We start from the raw sequence: 24,981 nt of genomic DNA, 5'->3' as shown, positions 1-24,981 counted from the left end.
ATCCTTGCCTGTCTGAGAGACAGCAGCAGTGACAAGTAGGGTTGTTAGGGTGAGTGGGCTTTTGCTTCTCCACAATTTCCACTGGTTTTCCCCTTTAATTCCTTGATCTTGGACAGCTGACGTTTTCTCATTCTTATGGAAAGGGCTTTGCAAAAGCAGTTTTGTGAAGTCTGGTAGCTCCTACTTTCCACCAAATTGAGTATCCAGAGCAATTCCTATATAGAAATTCTCAGTTCTCTACAGAAAGAGGTAGTTTATTGCTATCAAAGATTGATCACAGCACTTAAAATCTATACTTTATTTTAAAACAATACCATTAGGCAGTGATTCTAAACAACCACGTGCACTCTCATTCAAACCGGGCTCCTGCATGCCTTCTTTCCCTCTCCTGTAAAGGTGAGCCCGGCAGTGTTCACTTCCCCAGAGGTGGCTCTTTGATGAAAAATAATGAAAGTGTTTGTCACCACAGGCTGATACTGAGGAGTTACCTACTCAGCCCAGACAGCAGCCTATTTTTAGCTAAGAATCCAGGGAGAAAATGTATCTGAAGTGTGATATTGTGAAGAGTATGGGTTTTGTATGCATTCAGAGTTAGTTTGAGTCCTTGGTTTCACGATTTACTGGCTCTGTGACTATTGGTAATTTATTTAACTTCCCTGTGCTTCAGTTCACTTACCATTTATTATTTTCCTATCACAAAAATCAGGATAGTAATATGCCCCTTATAGTGCTATTTAAAGGATTAAATGAGTATTACTATCTGATCTGGCATGCCTGGCATTTAGTGGCTTGTTATTGCTGGTGATGGTGTTTTTAAGTGTATTTCCTGAAGGATAGTCTCTCTTATTCTCTCCCAGAGAAAAAGTGAAGTTACCGCTATAGTTAGATTGCAATGGTTCTTAATGCCAGCTGCATTTTAGAATTACTTGGCAGAGATTTTCAAATACACCAATGCCAGGCCACATCTCAGAACAATTCAGTCAGAATCTCTGGAGGTGGAACCCAAACAGGTTCTTCTAATATGCAACTGGGAGTGAGAATCACTAGGTTAGAGGAACCATAGATCTGAAGTTGGATGGTGTGATGGTTAATTTCGTGTCAACTTGACAGGGCCATGGGGTATCCAAATATTTGGTTAAACATTATTTCTGTGTGTGTCTGTGAGGGTGTTTCTGGATGAGATTAGCAGTTGAATCTGTAGACTAAGTAGGGCAGATTGCCCTCCCTAATGTGGGGGCGCATCATCCAATCTTCTGAGGGCCTGAATAGAACCAAAAGGTGGAGGGAGAATTCTCTCTGCCTAACTGCTTAAGGTGGGACATTGTCTTCTGCCCTTGGACTGGGATTTATATCATCGGCTCTTCCTGAGCTTTTGGACTCGGAACTTATATACCAATGGATTTCCTGGGTCTCCAGCTTACAGACAGCAGATTGTGGGATATATTAGCCTCCATAATTTTGTGAGACAGTTCCTTATAACAAGTATCTATCTATCTATCTACACACACAAACACACACACACACAGATATATATATATATATATATATATATATATATATATCTGTGTGTGTGTGTGTGTGTGTGTATACATATATACACACTGTTGGTTCTGTTTCTCTGGAGAAGTCTAATACAGATGACACTCTTATGATCCTTTGTGCTCTCCAGATTTGAGAAGACTACCTGTTATTCTTCCTCTCTTATGAGGAACATGGACCTTCATTTTCCTAAAAGAGACAATTTCAGTTTAATATCACCCTGTATTTCAGGTCCAGGGTGGAAGGATTTGACTCAATCTACTTGCAAAAGTATGATTTGATGAGCAGTATGTTGCAGAGTTATCCAGTGGATAAATATAAATTAAGTCATGTTCATATTTAGGGACCACTCATGGATGCTTATATATTGGTATATACCTATTAATCCATTACAGTTGTTTCTTTTTTTGATGCAACAATTGCCCTGTTTTGGCCAGTGGAAACTCTTCGAGTTTATCCAGTGTAAGATACTATCATTATTAGCTATTTTTATTGGTACATAAACTATAATATATTTGAAAGTGAGAGCTGTGATTAAAGTGTAGTATGAGAAACAATAATTTTTAGAACACTGAATTAAGTACAAATGCAAAAGTTTGTGAGGAGAGGAAAATGATAAGGAAAGGTTTAAAAGGGTAACACATTATTATCTCATTCTACATTTACAGTCATAAAGATGTTTTTTTTTTAACCACTTCCTCACCAACTCAATCACCTTTAGAATAAAGTCAACATTGTACTTACTTCCTGTAGATTTCATAAGCTCCCAGAAGTTTCCTGGCAAGACCCTGTATTAAAAGGAGCAGGTGATATCAAGGTCAAGTATATGTTTCTGATATAAATAGCAGGAAGTCTATAAAGTGTTTGTTTTAAGAAAAGTAGGTTTGAAACATATGCTTGAATATACAGAAGTACAATACATTCTCCAGCGTAATATAACACCTGTGTAGAACAGCTAAGCCATATGTTTCAGAAATTATACTTTAAAAATTACTATGTAGATGTCAAAAAGGAAAATGCACATTTGTAAAAAAAAAAGTTTGTTATTAACATAACTCAACTGTATGGTTTCTTCAAATCTTTCTTAACTGTGACAAGTACTTTTAAAATCTTCTAGGATATGCCAAAACTTCTTCTAAAATCATTAACATATAATAAACCAAAAGTCTTAGAAACCTATTGTCAAAAGGATGATATTAAAATTTCTATACAATATTGGAATGTAAACAGCTCAATTTTAATGCAACTCATGAAATTTAGTATTAGAAACTCCATGTGTCACAAAATAGCTAATGTTAGATATATTTCCCATTGGTATTTTCTTGGTCTCAAGGAAGGAGCTTTCTGCCCTTTTTAGCCGAAGATCTAACACTATGTTAAGGTTGTCCATGTTGTAGGTATGTATGTGTGTTTAGGGTTAGGGTGTGCACAGGAAGGGGAGATAAGAGTGAGAAGTCCTCAGGCTGCTGTGTGTGACTAGAGAGGTTCCTACCTGGAATATATAATAGAGGGGAGGAAGGCTTAAAGTTAGAATAAATAGAAATACTAAATTTTAAAAGATCACCAAGAAATGCAGGATTGAATTTTCAGCTAGTATTTGACACTAGCTATCCCAATGGCTTGATCTACGGTGCTTCAAGAGCTACAATTTAATTTAACTGAAAGGGCAATTTAATTGAATTGAAAGAATTATTATAATGTGTTTCTAAATAAAAATCTTCTTTAAGCCTATTTTTAATGACTAGTTTAGACCTTGATAATTAAGAATATTCATTTGTAAGACAATATTTGATATAGTAAAGTAGTGAATATAGTAAATTGATACAGTAATGTAGTAAATAGCATTTTGCTTCTATAATTAGGTGAAACAACCAAATTGCACTTAGTAACCATTAATTTGCTGAATAAACCTTATTCACAGATAACATGAAAGAAACATTCATATGACTCAGGTCAAAACATTATGGATTCTTGGTCCATTGGGTTCAAATTACTATAGTGGTTCTATATGAGTGCAATAAAATGCTCGATACAAAAATGGAATAAGTCTGGAAGATGTCTCACAACTTATCTCTCTCTAGGAGATTCACAATGCACATACCATATTTAGACTATTCTAAGATATCCTATAATAACAAAAGCCTGTTTAACTCAGCGTTTCCCAAACTTAGTTGGCCCTGGCTCACTTTTCCAAGGAAAACCTATTATTCTGGCAAACCCTGTAGATCAAACCCTGTTGGCTGCCTACACAACAGCTCTTCCTTCCTCCCCTTTTCTAACAGAACAATGATTTCATTGGAACGGCAATATGCCCAGTCCCAGTGCATCTTGAGTTCTCTAAGCCAGTCTTAAGAATCCCTAGGGGCAGATCTGTGATGCAGAACCTGGCCAACGAGACCTAAGGAGAAGTCTGCTGGGAGGCTCTTCCTTGATCAAAAACGGTGGCATTGCGAGAAGGTCCTGGATGCTGTTATGTGAAAAATGAGATGCCTCTAAAAGTGACAGCATCTCGGCAATCAGGAAGTAACAAACCTAAGGTCAAAAGCCAGCTGGCTGAGGTGGGAGGAACAGAAGGATAAAATGGGCTTGGATCTTTGATGGAATTGTTGAATCCACACGCCAACTTGATGACTGCCTGTCTCCATATTTCTTAATAAGGAAAAAAAAATCTTACATAAGCTACTCTCGGGTTATTATTACTTGCAGCTCAGCACCATCCCAAGTGACAAACATTCTCTCGGGAAACCCTGGAGTAGAATAAGAGGGTGTCCTGATGATTTCCTGGGAGATTGAGCACTCAACACACACTAGTGGGAAAAGGAAGCAAGAAGCGTTGTTCAGGGCTGGGACCAAGGGCACTAATTTAACAAGACTGAGCCTGATGTTCAGATCATGGCAAACTTGGCTTCATATGGGTCAGGGTGGTGCTAATAGTTTGAGGTATATCAATTGTGAGGTACATCAGTAAGGGTAGAAAAGATTATGCTGAGGGAAGAAACAACCTTAAACTTATGTCTCACTCAAGCTGCATGTTCATTGTGGGTTGGTTGGGGGCTCTGCTCTGACTCATCTTTACTCTGGAGCCCAGGAGGAGGGAGAACCCTTTTCTGGAACAGTGCTGGCTGTCGTACGGGAGAAAAGAAAGTTCTGGGGATTCTCACTTGACAAAGACATGGTCCATAAATCACACCCATCATTTCTCACAGATCATTAAACAGAACTGGTTACAAGATTCCACTCAACCATAAGAGATCAGGAATGGCAAGCCCTCGGAGAACATCTTCACTGGCTATCACTCATGTCAGCGGAGCTGGCATCGCAATAGAAGTTTCTTGCCAGAAAGCATGCTTGAGGCCTTTGGATTCTCTCTGGGAGGTCTGCATGGGCAAAAGCAAGACCTGGGTTGGTGGCTGGAGAATTACAGGGAACTGCATTTGGCCCTGGGGCAGAGAGCTCATAAGTGCTAGATAATGTATCAGGGTTCTATCAAACTGCTTAAAATCCAAGCAGGACTCTGGCCCCAGGAGAGAAACTGGAGGGCCAGATGCTTACCTCTAGTTTCTGTTTGCTGAGTTCAGGTAGATAAGCCTTCCATATGGTTTAATTTGAGAGGGATTTCTGGGGCCAGGTGGGATGGGAGAGACCATTTATAAGTCAGAGTAGCAGGAAGGTGAATTTAACTTATGGTTGAAGGAGAGCCAAGGTTCTACCCAGGGAGACAGTTCCAAAGGTCAAATTTGAAGGGATTAGTGAGGCCAGAAATAAGAGAATAAGTAAACAAAGCTCAGGAGGATTACATGCGGAATGCAGTAAAATGTGAGGCATGGACTTTGACAAATGGCTTAGGAATAACGCAGTGAACCATGTGAGTGGACTCAACATTTCTTTCTTTGTGCCTAGCATAAGAAGAATTGAGCAATTTCAAGGGGTCATGCCAGACTGGATAAACATGTTTGTCCCCTGGGGAGAAGCCTATGATTTAGTGAGGTTCCCAGTGCCTAGGGCCTAATGGCAGAAAGACGAATTCCAGACTCACTGGCTGGGGAAGAGCTGCAGCTGGTCTGAATTGGGTGTACACAGCCTGCCTCAGCCTGGCTTATCTTCGGGATGGAGCAGAGCTGAATCTTTGGGTGAAAGACCTTCAGTACCTGAGCTTAGCAGAGCTGAGAAAGGCAGGGCTGGATGTTTCATCACTTACAGATGAGCCTTTCCAGACAGGCCTGCATTACTGACATCCTTAGACCTCTTGTAGAACCTATCAACCGTGGTGTGCATTGGGCATCTAGTATGACATTTCTGGGCTTGTTAAATCTCTTTCTATGTGTGTCCCCTTTCTCTGCAACCTGCAGCTGGCCCCTTTATGCACTGACGGGAACTATCCCAGCACTCTTGACATAGTAAGGGCCCAGTACTGGTTGGTTGTTATGGATAGAACACAGAACTTTCACCTATAGAAAATGAATATAAAGTCATCCAACGTTACTGGAAACAACGCTTCTAGATGCTTCTAGAAACAATGCATTTACTTTATAATGTAAAAATGGATGGGTTGAGGAGAAAAACTGGTGTTTGTTGCAGTTCTATTTTATGTCAGGCACTGGGCCAGGCACTTCAAAACATCATCCCATTTACTTATCACATCAGCCGTGAGGTAGATTTTCATTTCTTTTACCTTATAGATAAGGAACGGAGACTCACAGGTTAACTAGCTTGCATGAGTTCATACACTGTGTGGGTTAGTAAGCAGTGAAGCTGTGATCCGAAGGCAGGACTCAGTGACGCCGTGGCTCAAGCCTTTATCACTTCACCACTCTGCTGCCAATAGAAATAACGCAGTACTTTGATCAACCAATGAGCATCAGAAGGGGCCTCCTAGATATTCATACATCTTCTAAAGAGGGGGACCACAGAGGACAGAGCAATTAGCTAACTAATGAATCATCCTCTGTTGCACAAATAAGCTAATTGAATTTACTTAGGAAGAAGCATTGGAGTGATCCTGCCTCTGTGATCCAGCTACCCAATCTTGGGCGAGTAACTTAAGCTCTTGGAGCCGCGGTTTTTATAAAATGAGATCCCTCCCTTTGTCAGGCCTCCCCTCACCAATCTATTATGAGGAGCAGCTGAGATTACATGCGTGCAGTCAACGTGGATACTGCAAAGAAATATTCAAATGGAAGGCATCATTATTGACTTTGCCTAAATACCAGACAATAATAAGTAAAATATTTTCCACCTCCAGTGTATTAAAATTGTAGAATAGGGAGCCAGGCTCACCCTAGATTTTAATAAGGAAACACTTCTAATCAAGACTTCAGGTATGACTTAAGCAAATAAAATTAGGCCTTTAGAAGCATTTATTCTAATATGTAATTTTAAATGATTTTCTGTGCAGAATAGAAATTGACCATAAGATTAATGGGTGAGCTAGTAATAAATTGGAAAACCTTAATTTATTAGCAGTGGTCTTTGTTTTTATTTAAGTTACTTTTGTTTTATAAATTTTATATAATTGTCAAATATTTAGAAGTACTGGGAGAAACATCCTTTTTAAAAATGTACTGCTTTTTAAGTTCTCTCTGTGGAAACTAGAAAAGGAAGAAAAAGATTTTTATGTTCAAGACTTCCTCCTATTACTGTCAATAACAGTTAAGTGCATTTATGGAGACACGAGACAGCACAAAGATTCTTCTGTAATTCATCAGAAGGCCCATCTTAAGTATAATTACATTACACAGCTCTGCTTGGTCATTAGTTTTTGTTTAGTGACAATGTCCTTCATTTTAAACCCTTTGATGGTAATTATTTGTAACTACACCCTTGAATTCTGAAAGCATGTGTACTGCAGCCCTGGTGAACAATGGGTATTTCTGGACTACGATGCAATTGGTTTCCCATAGAAGATCATACAGGGAATGGTCTGTAACAACACTGAAAATTTTTTTTTTTTTGCGGTACGCGGGCCTCTCACTGTTGTGGCCTCTCCCGTTGCGGAGCACAGGCTCCGGACACGCAGGCTCAGCGGCCATGGCTCACAGGCCCAGCAGCTCCGCCGCATGTGGGATCCTCCCGGACTGGGGCACGAACCTGTGTCCCCTGCATCGGCAGGAGGACTCTCAACCACTGTGCCACCAGGGAAGCCCGATACTGAAAATTTGCAAAAGGTTTCTGAGCTTGAAGTACAACCCAAAATGAGGTGTGTGGTGTTGTGTGTGTGTTCATACACACATGCACAATAAAAAACTAAAAGCAAGTCGTTAGGTATAAGGCATGATTTTCTTAACCCTTAATGACCATGTCACATTTTAAAGTTTTCAATGTTGCTTAAATTAAGGTTCGCTAACACATATCTTAGATTGTTTGATCTGCAAGTGAGACATTTTTGAGATATTTTTAGTTCTACCTGCCTTCTTTGTGCAGAAAAATGTCTCCTCTTTGTGTATTTATTTATATACTGAGCACCCATATGTGTTTGGAACAATTTAGGTGCTGAGAACACGGGCCCTAAGAGTCTTAGTTTCCAACAAGAGCAACCAGGTCAGTGACAGGGCAACAAACTTAAACCTGAATAACCTGATTATCCTCTGGCCTGTGAGAAACAGAGGGTCACCTTAACATTAAGACTCTAATGCTCAGCTTGTTACCCTTACCTGCTGATCTGGTGCCTCCTCAGAGCTGGGTGTTTCCAGGAATGCCCTACAGTATTTTCACCACTCCCCTTGGAACATATACTCTCTATCCCTCTGCTCTCCAGTGCAACTGGCAGCAACATAGACTGTGGTGTGAATATAAAGACCAACCACCCAGTCGGGGTCTCCCTGAGAGAGGGTATCCCTTCTAGCTGTTGCATTTGGACTCCAGCAAACTCTGGCATTGGGTCCTGTCATTTACTGCCGCTCTGCACCATGTCACCCATTCCGCTGTCCTTGTCTTTTCCTCTCCACTTCCCTCTCCCAGCTTTTGTTCTCTCAGGATCTTTGGAAAGCCACATGTATGTTCTTCACATATGGGAAGTATTTTTGGTCAAAATGAAAAACCCAAAATGTGTTCCTTAGCAAAATGATTTGCGAAACAAGGCTGGCTTCAACTTGAAAGAAAAGCTTTCAGTAGGCAACCAAACCAAACCAAAGTCCCACAAACCACTCTGGCCACACTGTAATTCGTATTCATAAAAGCTAAATACACTTATACTTTACATGTGTGCGTTAAATAAAGCCCCCCTTCCCAGTGCAAGAAGGTGAGTATTGGAGTCATTAAAGTTTTTATTTTCCAGCTACACATGGTTAAAGAAATCCATATAGACATTTACATTTTCCTAAAACACTGGCTTTATAGTAGGAACCAGAATTATTGTCTTAGGGATTAACCATCTGGCCAGGTGGCACCGGAGGACACTGTGGAAACAGTATTTGTAGAGTGCCTATCATCCACATAGCACTGTGCTTGGGCCTTTAAAGAGTTTCTTCACTGAACCCTTATGACCAACATTAGGCGGTAGGTAGCAGGATTATACCATTGACAGAGGGGGGAGACTGAGGCCTAGAGGTTGAGCATCTTGCCCAAGGTTTTTCAGCCCTTCTAACAGTGCTTCTCACTGTTAAGATGCCAAATGATTTCTAGGGTTCCCATGTTCCTTGCCTCACCTGTGTGTGTTTTCCTTTCTCTATAAAGCAGTGGGAAGCCAGGGTTGGTTTGGATAGGAGTTGCCTGAGAGAAGGACCAGCAGCCCCGCTGTTCACCCACGACACGAGTACTCTTAACTAAAGAGCAGGCTGTGGGGCTGGATTCCTCTGCAGCTGTTACAAGATGGTAACACCCAAAGCGACAGATCTGGATTCGAATCCTGTCTCTACTGCCACCTGAGGGATTCTGGGTGAGTTGTTTATGTTTTCTGAGTCTTAAGCTTTCTTAACTGGAACATGAAGTTAATGTTACCGTTAAGTTATGCTATGGTAAGAATTGCAGAGAACATACAGGAAGAACTTGGCAAATAGTTGCTAATTATTCACTCTTCCACCTCTGTGTTCCTGGCCAGGCACAACTTCTGCATTCACCGCTGCTTTGCTTGAGTGGGCCCAGGCCTGACCTGGTTTCTAAGTCAGAGCTGATCAGTATTAGCAGCCTAAGCCTGTCTGTCTGACTGTGGTCCTGACATCTTGCCTTAGGTCCTGCTATACCTGACTTCTCCTCTGAGGTGCTGAGTCTGACGCCTCAATCCTTCTCAGCCATAGCTCAAGTTCTGGCTGGGGTCTAGGTGAATGAACTGGGCTTCTTCCTGCTGCCAGAGCCTGCTGGATTGGACAGCCACACCTACCTTCACACTCTAGTCCCTGCCCAAGATCTCTATATCCTTTGGATACTGCAGAATGTTATTACAGAGCTGGCCTTTGCAACTGGGTGTGGTCATTCTACTCAAAAGTTTTATTGTTAGTGTTCTGAGCATCTCCTACATGCCAGGTCCTGCAAAAAGCCAGGCATGATCCAGACAATTGAGCTAGGTGCGTTACAGGTATTATTTCACTTAATCCTCATTGTGATCTGGTAAAGTGGGTACTGTGAATATCCTCATTCAAAATCTGAAGTTTAGGAAGATTGAGGGCCTTTCTCCAAGTCACACATCAAGTCAGAGGTGGAGCCAGGCCTAGAATCCCAAGCCAGGGCTCACAGCCATTACATCATAATGCTTTCCATCCAATCTGTTAACCTTCCACTGCTTCCCCCTTTTCTTGCTGTTGGATGTGCTCTATGGCAGCAGGTGCCGTCTTTTAATGTGGCACCTCTTCCAGTGTACTGTGATCAATTTACTTGTCTCTGTTTCTCTTTAGACTGGGAGCTCCCTGAAGGCAGGGACCATGTTTTCTTTATCCCCGTACTCCAGCGCATAGCACAATAGCTGGCACAGAATAAGTCTTCAAACCTCTTCAAAGAGGTTTGAAGACTGAGCTGTAGTGGCTTTTTCTTCTCTACCTGCTGACTTATGTTGCTGAAGTTCCATATGTTCTCTATTCAAACTCATCTGAATGATGACAGCTCTAGAATCAAAACTAGCAGTTACTCTTGGGTCCAAAATGGTATGTGTGTGTGTGTATGTACATGTGTGTATGTGTTTGTATGTGTGTGCTATGGTATCAACTAAGGTAACTGTAGTTGTGTTTTCAAATACTTGTCTGCATCAAAAGCTTTTAGCCACCATGTTTCTTTTCCATACACTTTTGTCTTTATGACAGATATTTTTAAAGAGTATAGTCCATTAAAAAACAGAATGCTGCCCAATTTGGGTTTTGTCTTATGTTTCCTTATGATTAGATCGAGGCTATGCACTTCCAGCCAGAATGATGTTATGTCCTTTTCAGGCTATCACATCTGGAGGCCCATGATGTGTATTTACCCATCTGAAGTTAATTTTGATCACCCAATCAAGATGCTGTACTATTTCTTCCCTGTATGGTTAAATTTCTTTTTCTTCTTGTAACTGATAAACAATCTGTGAGGAGACATTTTAAGACCATGCATATATCCTGTTACTCATCAAAATTTTCTCCTGGAGAACAGTATGGAGGTTCCTTTAAAAATTAAAAATAGAACTATCATATGGCCCAGCAATCCCATTACTGGGCATATACCCTGAGAAAACCATAATTCAAAAAGACTCATGTACCACAATGTTCATTGCAGCTCTATTTACAACAGCCAGGACATGGAAGCAACCTAAGAAACTGGAATATGAATAGATTAAATAAAAGTGCTATATAAACATTAAGTCTACTGAAATTTACTCTCAAGTGATTCATAAAAATTGGTGTGTATATGTGTATTCATATGTATACATATATATATATATATATATATATATATACACACACACACACACACACACGCATAGAGAGAGAGAACATATAAATGAGAAAGCAGATAGGATAACCATTCAAAGGTAAAAGTTAGGTACATGGGTGTTCCCTGTATTATTCCTATTCTTGCAGTTTTTCTGTAAGTTTGAAATTGTTTCCAAATAAAAAGTAAGTTTTTAGCCACCTATAGAATAAACATTAGATGTCCTACCTGAAGTTAAGTCTTTAGTGGCTGACATTGAATCAGTTACCAAGGACAGTTTCTCCTGGATTGAATGATCCCCAAGTTCTAGTCCCATAGGAGATCCTATGACTCTTGGTGAAGTTTCTGTCTCCATGATGGTGCCTGTGGAAACTACCAAGTAAATAATGGTGGTATTGTGAAATGGAAGACTCTAGTTCTGGTTGCACACGTCTCAGTTTTCTTTATTAAAAAGAAAATACAGAAATGATGAAATGATACCTAAGGGCCTTAAATATAAGGTGAAATGACAGAGGCCCCTGATGCAATGACATGAAACCTGGCATCCACCCGTGCAAGCTCGGTTCAGTCCCCTTTCATGATGGATGCATACTCCTTCTGGTGTTCAACCAGCTTTAGGAATACTTGATATTTCTTGTCATAATATCTGCAGGAGAAAAATAAATATGTTGTATGATCTCAAGCAAGACTGTTATGCTGCTTCCCCTGACATTTAGAAGAACAGAAGTGTTATCTGTTACAGTTTTGCAGACACTTCCCATTTTTTGGATGCTGACAGCATCCTGAGTCACATGTCTCACACTCACTATCTTTAACCTCCATGGGTGAACCTACATCTCCATTTTAGAGGTAAAGGTTTTAGAGCTGAGATTTGCTCAAAGAGGCAAATCTAAAATAGTATTGCTAAAACTCGGCAGAGCTGGAATTCAAACTCAGGGCTATCTGACTTCAAAGCCTCCACTATAACACAGTGGAAGTGCCAGGCTTGACACAGGGCCTTTCACATTCTCAGCTTCAATAAGTATTTCATATTTGATTACCCGACACCGCCCCCCCACCACCACCAGTTTAGTGACTGGTTTAACGTCACAGCCTGACCAGTGATGCGACTGAACATTTTAATCACCCTTTGCACATTCCACACCTACATTTCCCTTGCAGACTCCTTTATCTGGGAGTAAAACCCCATGAGAATGTGACTAACACCTTTCCTGGAGCTGTGCCCTGCCTTCCAGGCATCCCACAGAGGACCCTTTTCTCCTGTACTATCCAGCTGAGTCTTCAGATAAGACCTGTTAGAACTGGTGTTGGCCATGAGTTAGAAGGCAGAGCAGCTGAAGCTACCTTGGCATCACAATCTTGAAAAGGACAATAGTACCTAAGACAAATTATACTTGGAGACGGCAGCTTGGCCCTTATTCCTCTTGGCTGGGAGGAGCTGACGTGAGGTAAAGGGTTGATGAACCCTGTCTAGCATGTCTTGGGAGGTTCTGGGGTGCTCTGAAAAGAAGTCCTCGTGAAGGAGCATTGGTGCAAGCTTGGGAATTGGGGGAGAGAGAGAGTGTAAGAGTAACCCTGAATGCACACAGGGACTTCTACCTGTAACATGCAGAGCTAAACAGATTAATAGGAACACCCCTGCCCGGCATTTCTACCTTAAGTATTCTGGTAAATTAAGAGCCGTGATGGGGCCACACACAGGGTTAAGAGGTGGACTCTGAGGCCTGGGTTTGAATCTCAGCTTGGCCCCATTACTAGCTGTGTGACCATGGATATTTTACTTAATCTCTTTGTTCCTAAATGTCTCTATTTGTAAATGAGAAAAATTACAAGACCTACCTCAATAGAGGTAATGGGAACTGTTATGTGAACTAAATGAGGTAGTATTTGAGAAGAACTTAGAACAGTGCCTGACTCACAGCAAGTGATATCAATGCTATTTATGGTTACCACTTAAAAAATTAACATTCCAATATTACCATCAATCTCGCTATATGTAGATTATACTAAAACCCACTCTATGAGCCTCCAAATTTATTAATCATAGAATGATTTGGGGGACAGCAATTTTCTTCTTCAAACGCTACTCTCTGACAATCTAACGTCAAGCAATTTTCTCACTATATGAGATGGATTTTCTGACTTTGGGAAACTTCTAGAAGGAAGCTTCGGTCAGTACTCTTTCTCATACACTTGAAGATTTCTAACTTTAATACTGACAACTTTGCAGCAACTTTGTTCATTGGCCTTATTCTTCGTACAGTGGGAAAAGCATCGGCTTTCCAGGCAGAGAAGCCTAGGTGATTTGGGGCAACTCCTTTAAATGATCTGAGCCTCAGTTTCCCTGCTGTAAGAGGGATGATAACAGTACCTACGTCACAGAGTGACTGAATTTTAAACATGAACAGGAAACATGATGTGGACTGTCAAGGGCTTACACGATGTGAGCTAATGTTGTTCTTACATCCTTCTATTATCCTGAAATGTCAAAAGATGGAGAGACTATATTTTTCCTTTTTTATACATGGGAAGCTGAGGTCCAAGGTGCTTCTTTCCCTGTGCTTTTTATTTTCCAATTTTTTAAATTGTGGTAAAATATGCATAACATGAAAGTTAACCATTTTAGCCACTTTTAAGCGCACAGTTCAGTGGCATTAAGTACCTTCCTATTATTGTGCAGCTGTCGCCACCATCCGTCCGTAGAACTCTTTTCACCTTGCAGAACTAAAACTCCACCCATTAAATAATAACCCTCCATTCTCCCCTTCTCCCTAGCCCCTGGCAACCAACACTCTATTTTCTGTCTCCATGAATTTGATTATGCCAGGTACCTCATATAAGGGGAATCATACAATGTTTGTCATTTTGTGACTGGCTCTTTTCACTAACATAATATCCTCAAGGTTCATCCGTGTTGTAGCATATTTCAGAATTGCCTTCCTTTTTAAGGTTGAAGAATATTCTATTGTATGCATATAGCACTTTTTCTTTATCCATTCATCTGTCAGTGGACACTTGGGTTGCTTCCATGTTTTAGCTACTGTGAATAATGCTGCTATGAACATGGGTGCATAAATATCTCTTTGAGACCATGATTTCAGTTCTTCTGGGCACATACCCAGAAGTGGAATTTCTGGGTTACATGGTAATTCTATCTTACACTTTTGAGGCACCACCATACTATTTTCCACAGTGGCTGCACCATTTTACATCCTACCAACAGTGTGCAAGGGATCCAATTTTTCCACATCCTTGTCAACACTTGTTATTTTCTGGTTTTTGGACAGTAGCCACACTAATGGGTATAAATTGGTATCTCACTGTAGTCTTGATTTGTATTGCCCTAATGATTCGTGGTGTTGAGCATCTTTTCATGTGCTTATTGACCATCTGTATATCATTTTTGGAGAAATGTCTATTCAAGTCCTTTGCCCATTTTTGATTTAGGTCGTTGGCTTTTTGGTTATTGAGCTTTAGGAGTTCTCTGTATATGGATATTAATACTTTATCAGATATATGATATATAAATGTTTCCTTCCATTCTTAGGTCTGTGTGGCACAGACCTAAGTAAGTGTTCTATACAGACAAGAACGTGATTTGAGTCAAGGAGATGTTGAGTGTCGCTCAGAAGGAAACTGGCTCTTTCCACTTTCAAATCTTCAGGCCGCCTGCAGATGGTGCTAGAGCATCGTGTGTGCCTCTCTCACAGCGGCTGACAGCAAGCCGCCAAGGATTCTTTTCAAAAGAACGTAAGCTGTGACAAAGCGAGAGAGTGGCATGGACATATATACACTACCAGAAGTAAAATAGATAGCTGGTGGGAAGCAGCCGCATAGCACGGGGAGATCAGCTCGGTGCTCTGTGACCACCTAGAGGGGTGGGATAGGAAGGGTGGGAGGGAGGGAGACGCAAGAGGGAAGAGATATGGGAACATATGTATATGTATAACTGATTCACTTTGTTATAAAGCAGAAACTAACACACCACTGTAAAGCAATTATACTCCAATAAAGATGTAAAAAAAATAATAAGAACATGTGGAATCTACTCAAAGAACTTAAAAACAGACTTCCCTCAAGAGTCTTCAGAGGGTCAGTGAAGAGATGGAGAAGAATAATCTGTTTCTAACTTCAACAAAAGAGAGACGCTGCTAGCCCAGGGCTCCCACTGCCATGGGGAACTCAGTTCTCTCCATGTTCCTGCATTGAGCTCCCCCATGTAAGGGCCTGCTCCACTCATCCTGGTATTTAGAGAGGGGTTTATATTCAGAGGATTAACAGCCCAACTCCATTTGGAGACTTGCTTTAAGAAAATAAAAAGATACTGGATGGCTTTTTCCATGGACATTTCCACTCTGTTAAATGTCAATTATGCTTTGGTGGGATCAGCACCTTTGCCTGTCCATTGTATAAGGTGGAATTTGCTTTTATGTCTTAACCTCAAATACTTTCCTAAAATGATAAAAGCCACTTGCACAATTGTTCCTTCATCTCTAAACTCACTACCAGTGACTCAATATAGGTCCTTTTCCTCTCTCAGCTGGATTGTTGAAAAACTTTTCATCTGGTCTCTCCTACACTTAGGCCCTCTAACGCATCCTCTAAGAGGATTTTTCTAATATCTGCATCTGACCAGGTCCCACCACTGCCTAAAGTTCAGTATCTCCATTTCACCAGTAGGATGAAGTCTGAGGTCCTTAGCACAGCCTCAAAGCTCATTATGAGAGGACCCACTCTGTTCCCCCCAACACCCAATTTCACTCCCTGCCATCTCCCATCTCATACTTTGCATTTCAGAATTATGAGTTGTTGATAGTTTCCTGAATATACGATGCTGTTGCCACCTTTATAACTTTGCCTGTGTTATTCCTCTACTGACAAAGTGCTTTTCGGTTTTGGCCTGACAACTTCTTTTAAGCATTTAAAGTCAGCTAGACTTAACGTCCTCTCAAAAGCTTTGCCTTACTCCTACAGGGTCAAATTCTTTTCTGTTTTGGGTTACTTTGTCACCTGGTAATACTTCTATTACATAACATATCCCTTTGGCTCGAAATGATCTACTGCATAAATAAGATTGTCTCATTCCCTTCTAAATCCTGCCTAGATGCCAAAGAGCATAATGCCTTGAAGATAGCAGGCACTCAATAAATTAGTGTTTGTGAATTGGGGTTAAAACGTTAATCAAAGTTATGCTGACGTACTGTACAGTATAGGGAACTATACTCAATATTTTATAATAACCTATAAAGGAAGAGAATCTGAAGAAGAATCTCTCTCTCTCTCTCTCTCTCTCTCTCTCTCTCTCTCTCTCTCTCTATATATATATATATATATATATATAAAATCACTGTGCTGTATACCTGAAACTAACAGGATATTGTAAATTAACTATACTTCAATTTAAAATAAAAGTCATGTTGTGGCCCTCAAAGTCACATGATGCAAAGGGCGGAGGAACAGACAGATGCTACCGTGTGGAAGACATAAGAGATCCCCATTTGAGAACAGAGGAGACCAGATTTACTGCTAATGAGCTAGGGAAAAAAACATTGGTTTGAGAGTTCAAAGGTTTGTATTTGAGCTCCAGGTCTGGCCCTATCTAGCTCCGTGATCTTGGGGAACTGAAAGTGACTTTACATCTCTGAGACTTAGTTTTATCAACTATTAAATGAAAGGCCTGGCTTGCTGACCCCTGTGGTTTATTCCGGCTCTAAAGTTGCATGTGTCTGTTGTCCTCACTCCTCAGCACTGTGCATAGAAAACATATAAACTTACCTTTTATCCTCACGTCTAGGAAACACAACTTTCCCAACTTTGCTCATTCTTGCCATTGCCTCCTGTCAAATGGAAAACAGAACACACAGAACTAAGTTGGAAAGCTAATACCAATGTGAGGCCTGTCACAGGCAAGAACATTCTTTTTTTTTTTTTAGTAAATTAATTTATTTATTTTTGGCTGCGTTGGGTCTTCATTGCTGAGCGTGGGCTTTCTCTAGTTGTGGTGAGCGGGGGGCTACTCTTCCTTGCGATGCGCGGGCTTCTCATTGCGGTGGCTTCCCTTTGTTGTGGAGCACGGGCTTTAGGTGCACGGGCTTCACTAGCTGTGGCACGCCGACTCATTAGTTGTGGCTCCCGGGCTCTAGAGCGCAGGTTCAGTAGTTGTGGCACACGGGATTAGTTGCTCCGCGGCATGCAGGATCTTCCTGGACTAGGGCTTGAACCTGTGTCCCCTGCATTGGCAGGTGGATTCTTAACCATTGAGCCACCAGGTAAGTCCAAGCAAGAACATTCTAATTAGAATTTACTTCCCTTAAGAGATTCGATGAGTCCATTTTTTTTTTTCAACTTACTTTCTCTGGTGATAAGATTAAAATCCAGTGAACATTAAAGGTTACATCTAGGTGGCAGGAATGTACAGTGGAGAAAGGACAGCCTCTTCAATAAATGGTGTTGGGAAAACTGGACAGGTACATGTAAAAGTATGAGATTAGATCACTCCCTAACACCATACACAAAAATAAGCTCAAAATGGATTAAAGACCTAAATGTAAGGCCAGAAACTATCAAACTCTTAGAGGAAAACATAGGCAGAACATTCTATGACATAAATCACAGCAAGATCCTTTCTGACCCACCTCCTAGAGTAATGGAAATAAAAACAAAAATAAACAAATGGGACGTAATGAAACTTCAAAGCTTTTGCACAGCAAAGGAAACCATAAACAAGACCAAAAGACAACACTCAGAATGGGAGAAAATATTTGCAAATGAAGCAACTGACAAAGGATTAATCTCCAAAATTTACAAGCAGCTCATGCAGCTCAATAACAAAAAAACAAACAACCCCATCCAAAAATGGGCAGAAGACCTAAATAGACATTTCTCCAAAGAAGATATACAGAATGCCAACAAACACATGAAAGAATGCTCAACATCATTAATCATTAGAGAAATGCAAATCAAAACTACAATGAGATATCATCTCACACCAGTCAGAATGGCCATCACCAAAAAATCTAGAAACAATAAATGCTGGAGAGGGTGTGGAGAAAAGGGAACACTCTTGCACTGCTGGTGGGAATGTGAATTGGTTCAGCCACTATGGAGAACAGTATGGAGGTTCCTTAAAAAACTACAAATAGAATTACCATATGACCCAGCAATCCCACTACTGGGCATATACCCTGAGAAAACCAAAATTCAAAAAGAGTCATGTACCAAAATGTTCATTGCAGCTCTATTTACAATAGCCCGGAGATGGAAACAACCTAAGTGCCCATCATCAGATGAATGGATAAAGAAGATGTGGCACATATATACAATGGAATATTACTCAGCCTTAAAAAGAAACGAAATTGAATTATTTGTAATGAGGTGGATAGACCTAGAGTCTGTCATACAGAGTGAAGTAAGTCAGAAAGAAAAAGACAAATACCGTATGCTAACACATATATATGGAATTTAAGAAAAAAAAAATGTCATGAAGAACCTAGGGGTAAGACAGGAATAAAGGCGCAGACCTACTGGAGAACAGACTTGAGGATAAGGGGAGGGGGAAGGGTGAGCTTTGACAGGGCGAGAGAGAGTCATGGACATACACACACTAACAAACGTAGTAAGGTAGATAGCTAGTGGGAAGCAACCGCAAGGCACAGGGATATTAGTTCGGTGCTTTGTGACAGCCTGGAGGGGTGGGATAGGGAGAGTGGGAGGGAGGGAGACGCAAGAGGGAAGACATATGGGAACATATGTATACGTATAACTGATTCACTTTGTTATAAAGCAGAAACTAACCCACCATTGTAAAGCAATTATACCCCAATAAAGATGTTAAAAAAAAAAAAGGTTACATCTAGGACCACACAGCCTGGGCTTAATAAATTGTTGCCTATTGAGACCTCAAGGGCATAAACAACCTGGAAGGCAAAGGACTTTTATTATGGCTTGCAGGGTGTGGTGGGAATGAATTATTTCCCCTTTGCATTACCTGGACACAGGGCTTGAGAAGGCAACATAATCAGCCACTGAGCACGTTGTCTGCTTAACTCACAACAGCAGTAACTGAACAGAAGCCACTCTGAGCCTGTACTTTAAGACAGAATGTTTAAGACCTCTTCATTTCACTTTTAGTTCTTTTTTCCAGTAGTCTCTCCAACTGTGCATATACAGATGTGAGACCTCTGGGCTGAGTCTAATGGACTTGACCTCAGGACTTTCTTGTCTTTACCATGCGGTTAGCGGGCAGTCAGCAAGTTGCAGTGTCTTGGTGGACACAGTCAGAGTGAACAGCAGCCAGATCAACCATAGATTGTGTTGGCTCCATTATATGAATGGAGAGGTCAAGTTTCCTCGGGTAGTCTCCCAATGCTATTAAGTTTATGGGAAAGTTAGGGGGAATGGAGTAAACCCAAACTTTGGATTCCAAAGACTTACCTGGGGAGATTGCAAGCAACAGCATGACAAAGCTCCTCAGAATAGGTCCTGTCTTAGGAACAGCTATTGAACTCTTATTGTAAAGGATGTAGTCATTCTGAGGTCACATATGTACAACTTCTTACTCTCTCTCTATATTAATTACTCAATATGTACAGACACTGTGCTAGGGATACAGATTTGCATAAGATATACTCTTTGCCCTGGAGAAACTCACACACGAGCAGAGGAGGAAAGAAATGTAAAGAGCTGACTACCACACAGAATGTGAAAGGCCCTGGGTACCTTCAAAACGTATCCAAGTGTTTCCTTGCCCATCCTTACTGCCTTAATTATGATTTATTTATTTATACATACATACACACACACACACACACATACATATATATTTAATTATATAAATAATATATTTATTATTTATCACTAATTCCTTTTTGACAATCCATGTACTTATTGGTTTATGTGTTCCTTCTCTCCCTCTCCATTCCTTGTCCTAACCAAAATGTAAGCTACACAGTCTGGGAGCTTTGTCTATTTCCTGCTTAATCTCAGTACCTAGAATATTCATAAAATGTATTGAGCCCCTTCTATGTGCCAAGCACAGCATCCAATATATATGGAATACAGAGATGAAGAATGAATGGGTCCTTTCATCAAAGAGCTCACCACAGAATGGAAAAGACATTTACTGTGATCAAAATAGAGTGTGACAAATACTATGCTAGAAGCAGATAAACTTCTTTGCAATAGTTACTCAAGGATTAAGAAACTTGATACTTTTTCATCTGCTAATCACTTACACATATTTCCAATCTGGCAAGCATGTCCTTACCAATTCTTCCCCAAGGACGCCATGGACATTCTGAACTAGTTATCTGGCTTCCTAGCCCCCAGTGGATTTAAAAGTGCTGTTTGGGAGATCAGAGATGCTGAGAGTAGCAAGCACACTGACAGCAGAAAGAAATGGTAGCCTTATTCAGGAGGAAATTTGAAAAATTATGAAAAATTATTGAAAAGGGAATCAAGGTGAAAGGATAAGAACCAACGAAGGTCAGACTGGGGCCATTCTGCAAAACAGCAAAAACATCTTAGTGTGGTCACTGCCGTTCCACTTAACAAGAATATTTTAAGAGCTCTGCTCACCCCAACATATGTCGTAACATTTTCCTTCATAAATTAAGTTCTGATTCCCTTAAAGTAAGCCCCATGTCTTGCTGAGATGGTCTCAGCCATCCCCATCGCCAACTTTGCCACTGGTTCTCTTGTTTTGGGATTGCTTCTTCCTTCATAGCGGTGCTCTGCTCTGCCTGTTTTAGGAAGGACCCCGCCTCCTCTTGCCTGCCTCCTCTGAAGCTTGAAAATTCCCTAGGGGAATACTCCTCAGGTTGTGCTTGGGCTTCAGACTGGAGCCGACATTCCAGGACTGCCTGCATGGGTGGGATCCAGGAAACCTGTATTAGAGAAGGAGCTCCATAAATGTCACTTTCCTTCCCACTGTAACAGATGTGTGGACACAGGGCAGATAGCAGGGAATTCTTCTTTCCTTTCTTCACGTTACCTTTGCTTATTTTTTAAATGAATTATTGAGAAATAACTGTGATAGACATTTCAAAGGTTTAAAAAGAGGTTATTTTGTTTCTCAAAAAAGTAGAGTTAAACATTAAACTTAGCTCAGGTGTTGATTCCACAGTAGGTTTTTCCTGACTCATCCCCACTACCTGCCTCCCACCTAGAATGAGTTACTTGCTCCCCAAGCAACTTGTGCTTCCATCTATCACAGCATTTATGATACGGCACCACAATTCTTTGTTAGCACATCAGCTGCCCCAACTAGACTCCTGCTTCTTAAGGCAGGAACTGTTATAATTGTTTCTACTGACAAACTCAGCATCTGGTGTATCGTATGCACTCAGCGAATAGTCTACGGGATAAATGAACTTAAGGACTGTACACGTGAAAGAATGCTGAAATGGAAGTTTTGTCTGAGATCTAAAGTTGACAGATATGAGATACCAAAGTAAGCTGGAAACAGACCACCCTGAAGAATTTGAAGAAAAGCATAGTTGAGGACCCATAAATCAACTCAAACCTTTCATCCATGTGGAAGGTCAGAAAAAGAGGTGGATTTTTTAGGAGACAGCTGTGTGTTGACTGAGCATCAGGCCTTCTAGGGGAGAGGTGAGAGTATGGCCTCACTGACGCCACAGGGATCTGGATGTGTACCCCTGAGGGTGTGAGACACGGTGGGTTGAGTGTGGCTCCTGTCTGGAGCAGAAGCGCTGGCTGGCAGCTTCAGTGTAGCAGTGAAGGAGTGTTGCCCTGGGATCAGCCAGCACTGCCAGAACGTGTCAGACTCCAAAAGGCATGACTGTTTCCCATGAGCCTGAGGTGGCCACAGGTGAGAGGGCTTCCTGGGTTGCCTCAGATCCTGTCCAGTATGGCCACCTAATGAGGCAGAGGGAGCCTGCATAAAGAAGCTTGAGGCAAACTACTGGATTTTTTTTTTTATAAATTTATTTATTTATTTTTGGCTGCGTTGGGTCTTTGCTGCTGTTCACGGGCTTTCTCTAGTTGTGGTGAGCGGGGGCCAATCTTCGTTGCAGTGTGCATGCGGGCTTCTCATCGCGGTGGCTTCTCTTGTTGAGCAGCACGGGCTCTAGGCACACGGGCTTCAGTAGTTGTGGCACATGGGCTCAGTAGTTGTGGCTCGCGGTCTCTAGAGTGCAGGTTCAGTAGTTGCGGCACGCGGGCTTAGCTGCTCCACGGCAGGTGGGATCTTCCCAGACCAGGGCTCGAACCCGAGTCCTCTGCATTGGCAGGCAGATTCTTAACCACTGTGCCACCAAGGAAGTCCCCTACTGGATTTTTAAGGAATTAAAAGAGCAAGCAATCTACTAGAATAGAGGAGGGACAAGGACAGGATACAGTGAGAGGTTTCCAGAAGTGGAAATTCTCCAAAAAAAAATCTACAATGGAGCCTAGCTGTAAACACCTATTAAACTTAGCATGAAGTCCATTTATGACAACGCTGATCAAGATAAGAACTTTCCTACACCCCTGAGCTCTCTTCCCTTACACCTTCCAACCACCTCGGAAGAACAAGAAAAAAGCTAATATATACTGGAGAGAAAGTGAATGAGGAACAAAGAAGAATCTGATCACAGCCAACTCCTCACATTTGCAACAGTCCCAGCTGGAGGAGTGAGGGGTTGTCTTATCTTTGGATAAAAAATGAAGTGGTGGGGCTTCCCTGGTGGTGCAGTGGTTGAGAGTCTGCCTGCCGATGCAGGGGACACGGGTTCGTGCCCCAGTCCAGGAAGATCCCACACGCCGCGGAGCGGCTGGGCCCATAAGCCATGGCTGCTGAGCCTGTGCGTCTGGAGCCTGTGCTCTGCAATGGGAGAGGCCACAACAGAGAGAGGCCCGTGTACAGCAAAAAAAAAAAAAAAATAAATAAGTGGTGATTATTATATATTCCTTGGTATTCTAATGTTTGAAGTTTGGTTATATCTCATCACTTAAAGGGACTATCAAACTTGTATTATCTAAGTGACTTTCTACTTATCTAAGAAAGTAATGGAACTAACAGAATTTTTAATCAGGGCAGAGAGAAACTAGCTCTACTGCACAAGTGTAAAGGGACAGTGAGAGTAAAAAAAACAGTTGTTTTTCAATTCTATCTCAGAAACTGTGTTACACATGTATAATAAACAATGGAAGAAAATATATTAAAATATTAACAGGTTCAAGAGCATGGGTGATAGCTTTTTCTATTGTTAACTTGTTTTTTTCTGTCTTCTAAACTTTATATAGCGGCATATAGGGATTTGATCATTTGAAGGAAAATAAAACTGTACTGCACTCTAAAAAAAAGTTATGGGCTTCCCTGGTGGTGCGGTGGTTAAGAATCCGCCTGCCAATGTAGGGGACACGAGTTCAAGCCCTGGTCCAGGAAGATCCCACGTGCCACAGAGCAACTAAGCCCGTGCGCCACAACTACTGAGCCTGTGCTCTAGAGCCCGCGAGCCACAACTACTGAAGCCTGAACGCCTAGAGTCCGTGCTCCGCAACAAGAGAAGCCACTGCAATGAGAAGCCCGCGCACAGCAACAAAGAGCAGCGCCCCCCCTTGCCGCAACTAGAGAAAGTCCATGCATAGCAATGAAGCCCTGATGCAGCCAAAAATAAAATAAATAAATTTATATTTAAAAAAATTATGCTTCTACAGGCAGTCAAAATGACTTGTGCTCACTCTCCTCTCTCCTGGGACACAGGGCTCACTAAGGGTATTTGACACAATATGGAGAATGCCCAGAGAATCAGTGCTGTCATCAGAAACAGCACTGCTGAGTTTTCCCATTTCTCCAAATAATTAACATAAAACTGAAACCTCATGAACCCACTGGCTGCAGTAAATCTGGAAACTACCATAGCACAACAATATGAATTTATTATGGAAATGCTGACATGTGCTAAATATAGTCACCCCCCACAATATATTTCTGTTCAAAGGCTTTATTTGAAGTTGGCCTCAAAATTCATACTTTTTGTCAGCAGGCAGGAGTCGGACAATCTGGATTTGTAGTACACTACGCTCTTTGGGAGTCTAGACAGCACAACGAAGACAGGGACTTTTCTCTTTCCTTTTTGCCCACACAATGAAAGCTTTTAAAAACAAAATATTTGGTAAAATCGCCTTTTAATCACTTCTTTTCTTTCTCTCTATAAGGCCGAGCTATAAATAAACCATGAAAGTTCACATTTGATTGTCACTTCTGAAAGCAAGTGTAAGAGTTTCTGCAGGAAAAAATAGGAGCCCTGTACCAAGGCCATGAAAGACTGCATTCATGGGGTTTGGCCCTTTGCTGCCGTGTCAAGGCCGAGATACCAGTCCGCACACGCTGCTCACCACTTCCCTGGGAGCAGCACGGGCAGACACCAGGCCTGTGTGGGCACAGGGAACTCCCAGTTCTCATGTGTTAACGGCCTGGCTTGGGAGCCACCAAAGGGCTCTAGGCTACACTGGGTGAGGTACCCAGGGAAGTTAGGTTCAAGAAAGAAAGGAGCTCTTCACCCGTGGAGAAGATGGGGATTCCACGAGTGGCAGACACAGGAATGTTGGCAATTTGGGGAGCAGGCGATCTGATACCTTCTCTCCCACCCAGTGGGAGGGGAACAA

General features: G+C 41.5%; 1 protein-coding gene across 15 annotated transcripts in view; it reads right to left on the bottom strand.

Annotated features, from left to right (window-relative positions):
* Positions 1–2,171: 2,171 nt before the first annotated feature.
* The window catches only part of FGGY (FGGY carbohydrate kinase domain containing), a 425,082-nt gene continuing 402,272 nt past the window's right edge, over positions 2,172–24,981 (bottom strand). For 10 of the 15 annotated variants that reach the window (XM_032623526.1, XM_032623575.1, XM_032623582.1 and 7 more), the window contains 2 exons: positions 17,146–17,207; positions 11,790–12,016 (listed from right to left, as the gene is read on the bottom strand). In XM_032623526.1, coding sequence (XP_032479417.1) covers positions 11,935–12,016; positions 17,146–17,207 — 144 coding nt within the window. In that variant the 3' untranslated portion in view covers positions 11,790–11,934. Of the gene's footprint in view, positions 2,328–4,307; positions 4,917–6,211; positions 6,355–11,598; positions 11,743–11,789; positions 12,017–17,145; positions 17,208–24,981 lie in introns of those variants that run through there. The other 5 variants (XR_004348564.1, XR_004348561.1, XR_004348565.1 and 2 more) reach the window with 5 other exon arrangements.

This window comes from Phocoena sinus, chromosome 1 (genome assembly GCF_008692025.1).
Source record: "Phocoena sinus isolate mPhoSin1 chromosome 1, mPhoSin1.pri, whole genome shotgun sequence".
In the NCBI taxonomy this organism is placed as follows: domain Eukaryota; kingdom Metazoa; phylum Chordata; class Mammalia; order Artiodactyla; family Phocoenidae; genus Phocoena; species Phocoena sinus.
This window is presented reverse-complemented; position numbering and strand designations above follow the sequence as displayed.